Source organism: Rutidosis leptorrhynchoides, unplaced genomic scaffold (assembly GCF_046630445.1).
Source record: "Rutidosis leptorrhynchoides isolate AG116_Rl617_1_P2 unplaced genomic scaffold, CSIRO_AGI_Rlap_v1 contig116, whole genome shotgun sequence".
Classification (NCBI taxonomy): Eukaryota; Viridiplantae; Streptophyta; class Magnoliopsida; order Asterales; family Asteraceae; genus Rutidosis; species Rutidosis leptorrhynchoides.
In genome coordinates, this window is record NW_027266371.1 from 43,046 (window position 1) to 48,211 (window position 5,166).

Here is a 5,166-nt window from a genome sequence, read left to right on the forward strand (position 1 = left end):
ACTGCTCCTGTATTAGCAAGTTCTGCATAACAGAAAACATGTCATATATACGTGTGCGTGTATGTGCGGACACTTTATGCCAAAATAAGAAGGGTAATACTGTCACAGAAAGTACCTGGTGCTGCATATCCAGTTGAGCTTGCTGGTTCAATCCAGCTGGAAGTCCTGGATAGAAAGCCGTCGCAATATTGAAATCTGAAATTTGAGCCACGTATTTAGAATCAAGCAAAATATTGTTAATTGTTATGTCCCTGTGAACAATGGGAGGTTTATGATCATGATGGATATAAACTAAGGCTTGTGCCACGTCTTTTATGATGTTTAGCCTCATTTCCCAGTCCAATGTTTCAGCTTTTTCATCACTTTGCAGAAATTTCCCCAACGTACCCATCTGAACATAATCATAAACCAGAAAGAAGTGCTCATCATATGAAGAAGAACCATAGAATTTAACAATATTCCGATGGCTTATTTCTTTCAATGCTTTTATCTCAGTCTCGAATGCCTTCTCATCCACCATCATGCTGCCATAAACTGGATAAAAATTTTTCACAGCCAATGCAATTTCACCTCCTCCTGCCTTGTAGACCCTTCCAGAGCCGCCTGCTCCAATGCAACAGGATTCATCAAAATTGTTGGTGGACTCGATGATTATTTTAGACAGTCTTTTTCCGCCAAATCTCTTCTTTGAAAGCATACTTGGTACTTCTGAAAGGCATTTGAATTTACTTTCTTCCATAATGGCCAACTTATGGGAAATAAACTGCATAGTTGGTCTTGATCTAGGGTCATCGACTAAGCATGAAAAAGCCACCTTCATTACATAGAAGAGCTTTTCTTACTTGAGGCGTAGGAGGAGGTAGCCGTTCATCTAACATGTCAACTAAGTTAAACTTCCTATGCGCAAATTTTGATGATAATGGATGGATAAAATCACCCGGATGCCTCCCTTTGATCACTTCCAGTGCTATCACTCCAAAACTAAACACGTCACATTTCACAGTTACTGCTCCTGTGTAAGCAAGTTCTGCAAATTAAAAGATATGTCAATATATCGTACCATTCATAAGTTCTATGTCACTCAAAAGGGCAATATTGACAGAAACTACCTGGTGCAGCATATCCTATTGAACCAACTGGATCAGTCCAGTTCGAATTCTCTGTGTAGAGGGGCTTTGCAGTACCAAAGTCTGAAAGTTGAGCTACATATTTAGAATCAAGCAAAATATTGGTACTTGTTATGTCCCTGTGAACAATTGGATGTTTGAGTTCATGATGAATGTGAAATAAGGCCTGTGCCACATTTTTGATTATGTTTAGCCTCATTTCCCACCAAACTGTTTTTGCTTTCTCATCGTCCCGCAGAAATTTTCCCAGTGTACCCATCTGAACATACTCATAAACCAAGAACGAGTGCTCACCGTATGAACAAGAACCATAGAATTTCACGATATTTCGATGTTTTATTTCAGTCAATGCTTTTATCTCTCTTTCAAATGCCTTCTTGTCCACCATCATACTATCATTCAATGGATACAATTTCTTTACCGCCAAAACACTGCTCGATGAAGAAACTCTTGCCTTGTAGACCCTCCCAGAGCCCCCTGCTCCAATGCAATAGGATTCGTCAAAATTGTTTGTTGACTCAATGATTTCTTTGTACAATCTTTTTCCGTCAAAACCAGCAATAAAATTTCCCAGTTTTAGAATGTCTTTAATGCTCTTCTCTTCTGGCTTTTTCTTGAAATACCAAAATGCAAAATTAGCTGAAGAAAGAACCAATGATCCGAAAAGGGGGAATACAACAAAAAACAAGATCTTGTGGTGCTTTCTTGTGACATGATTATGCAGATTGTCATCTTTGCAAGGTTGTAATCCACTGAAATTACCACAAAACCCTTTGTTTCCCACTATAGAAGCATTTTGGAAGACTTTGTTATTGGGAATGGGTCCATGCAGACTGTTGTTAGATATGTCAACATACAATAATCCATGCATTTTCTCAAAACTACCCGGAATAACACCAGAAAGATTGTTTTGTGAAAGATTCAGGGTCTCCAGGCTCTGCAATTGGCTTAACTCTGATGGTATCTCTCCTATCAGCAAGTTCAAACTCATATCAAGATTATTCAGTTGGACTAGCCTTCCCAATTCAGCAGGAATTACTTTTGTGAACTGGTTGTTGCTCAAATTCATGTAGTGTAGTTTCGAAAAATTCCCAAAACTTTCTGGAATCGACTGGCTAAGATTGTTCATAGACATGTCCAGATACTCGAGATCAGTCAAGAATCCCATTTCTGAAGATACGTAACCAGAAATTTTGTTATTGCTTAAAATCAATTTCAGCATAGATGTCAAAGCCCCCAGTTCCTTTGGAATCTCCCCAATTAGATTGTTTGAGGAAAGATCTAGTATACGCAGCTGTGTTAAGTTTCCAATTTCAGGTGGGATGATGCCACTAATATTGTTCCCTGCGATACACAACATGGACAAATGCCGGGAACTTTCCCAGTTTGATGGGAACTGACCATAAAATGTATTGTGCTCCAAATTTAAATATTGCAGCTTCGGAAAGATGGAAAGAAATTCTGATATATTTCCAGAGAGCTGGTTTTCATGAAGATATAAAGTTTGCAAGTTACCCAAATTGGTAATGGAAGAAGGAATGGAGCCTCTTATTAGGTTCCTACTCAGGTCTAGGTCCACAAGAGACCTCAACTTACCTATCTCTTCTGGAATGAAACCGGATAGATGATTATCAGCAAGACGAAGAAGGGTAAGCTGTGTTAAGTTTCCCAGCGATGCTGGGATTCGACCAGAAATCTGGTTTCTTTCAATGGTAAATTTGGAGAGAGATTTCAAGTTTCCTAGTTCTGAAGGAATTGAACCAGAAAGTATATTATCAGCCATGTTCAAGATGGCTACATTTTTCAAGTTCTCGAGGGCTGAAGGAATATGACCAGTCAAAGTGTTTGTGTCTATTTGGAGTTCCATCAAGTTGGAAAGATTTCCTATTTCCGGAGGAAGAGAGCTAGAAAGTTTATTAGCTTGGAGATACAAATAAACCATATTGCTCAAATTACCCAGAGAAGGAGGAATCGAGCCATTTAACTGATTATGGGACAAGTCCAGGTACACAAGTTTAGAGAGGTGCCCTATTTCTGGTGGCATAAAGCCAAAAAGTTGATTCATTCCCAACTCAAGATGTGCAAGATTCAGCAAAGAAGAAAAAGGAAATTCAGAAAGTGTACCGATTAGACCTGAATTGGTCAAGTTTATACTAATGGCATTACCGGCAGAGTTGCAGGAAATTCCATACCATGTACATGAGCTACTGTTGATATTCCATGAGGCAGAGATCATCGACGCTGTTTGATTACCAAAACTTTCTTTCCATTTGAGGAGCGCACGTGCTTCATTGGTAGAATTGGAAGCAGCAACGTTATGCGAAGAATGTAATAGAACCAGCATGATCAAGGTATATAACGCCATTTTTTTGCCTCTGAGATTGAAAACTACAAGATATTGAATCAGTAACTTATGAAAAAAAAAAAGATATTGAATCAGTTGCTCAGAAAATTCCATCAATCTTCCGATGTTAATATCAGGAAGCTCATCAGCACCTCACATAAATTTTACGACCAAAATGTCAATGAGCAAAGTCAACCAGCCAATGGCAATCAGATGCTAGACCCCACCTGCAAACTTCGAAGCAGCAATGTTCCTTAGTATGTATAACGAAAGGTTGGAATTTAAGACTAACCACCAACCACCACCACTGCCACTGCAATTGTCTACACACCCAATCACCCATCGCAACTATAAGCTCCGACACCAGTACAGTCCACAGCAAATCGTCTTCACGCCAATAGAAGCTACAAGCTCCGATCCGACCACTGCCACTGCAATCGTCTTCGAAAATATAACCTCCGACCACCACCACCACCACCAGTCCACCATCATATAGCAAATTGTATTCACGCTATTCGCAAAAAAGCCTCCGACCTCCACCACTTCAAACCGTCTTCGCTTCATCCAAGCCTCCAATCAACTATTAATCCCACTACAAATTGTCGCCACCCAGTGTTATGACTTATGAGTGGACCGGTTGGTAATTGTTAGGAGTGAACCAGATTGGTTCCGTTTAACACATCCCTTCTTTCTCATCCCATATTCCATTCTATTATCTTGTAAGGTGAACACATCTTACACCCAGTTTCCGGTTACAATCCCACCCCGCAATCACCACCCACCATACTGCAAATCGCCCACTCCATTCAAAACACCCGCCTCCAATTTAACACCCACCTGGTATTCCGGTAAATTGGTAACGTCGATTTGGAGTTTACGCCGTTACTTCTCTGTTAAAAGTACAAGGAGCTGACATGGAAAATAATTTCCACGTGGAAACCTGACAAAGCACAACGTGAAGCCACTGCCTATGAAAGGTTAGTTAGACACCCATGTCGCATATTCTTATTAATGTGTAAAGTACTTTAAACTTAAAAGTCGGAAGCTTAAAATCATTCAAATATCAGCAATCGATGTAAGTCAAAATTATCTCTTGAGCCTATGAAATTTTGAGCCTATGAATTTTGTAATCAAACTTAAAAGGCATGGAAGCCACTGCTATGAGTTGTATTCTTGTTTAAGACTATTCCGAGTTGTATTCTTGTTTAAAATCATTCTGAGTTGTAGCGTTGTTTAAGATCATTCCTAGTTGTAACCTTGTTTAAAACTATTCCGTGTTGTATCCTTGCTTAAAATCATTCCGAGTTGTAGGCTTGTTTAAGATCATTCTGAGTTGTAACTTTGTTTTAAACTATTTCGAGTTGTATTCTTGTTTATGACTATTCCGAGTGTAATCTTGTTTAAAATCATTCCGAGTTGTAGCCTTCTTTAAGATCATTCCGTGTTGTAGCCTTGTTTAAACTATTCCGAGTTGTATCCTTGTTTATGACTATTCCGATTTGTAGCCTTGTTTAATATCATTCCGATTTGTAGCCTTGTTTAGAACTATTCCGAGTTGTATTCTTGTTCAAACTATTCCGAGTTGTATCCTTGTTTATGACTATTCCGATTTGTAGCCTTGTTTAATATCATTCCAATTTGTAGCCTTGTTTAGAACTATTCCGAGTTGTATTCTTGTTTAAGTCTATTCCGAGT

General features: G+C 39.0%; 1 protein-coding gene across 1 annotated transcript; it reads right to left on the reverse strand.

Annotated features, from left to right (window-relative positions):
- Nucleotides 1-788: 788 nt before the first annotated feature.
- On the reverse strand, nucleotides 789-3,492 carry LOC139881128 (uncharacterized). Its single transcript, XM_071865649.1, has 2 exons — nucleotides 1,110-3,492; nucleotides 789-1,027 (listed from the first exon to the last, which is right to left on the reverse strand). Exons 1-2 carry the CDS (start codon nucleotides 3,490-3,492, stop codon nucleotides 789-791), a joined length of 2,622 nt encoding a protein of 873 aa, XP_071721750.1.
- Between the last annotated feature and the right edge of the window lie 1,674 nt (nucleotides 3,493-5,166).

What these genes read in the sequence shown, in the direction of transcription:
- LOC139881128 (XM_071865649.1), bottom strand. Translation starts at nt 3,492, where the DNA reads ATGGCGTTATATACCTTGATCATGCTGGTTCTATTACATTCTTCGCAT. An exon ending in AATAGGATATGCTGCACCAG is followed by an intron (nt 1,028 to 1,109) that starts GTAGTTTCTGTC and finishes TTTAATTTGCAG; the next exon opens with AACTTGCTTACACAGGAGCA.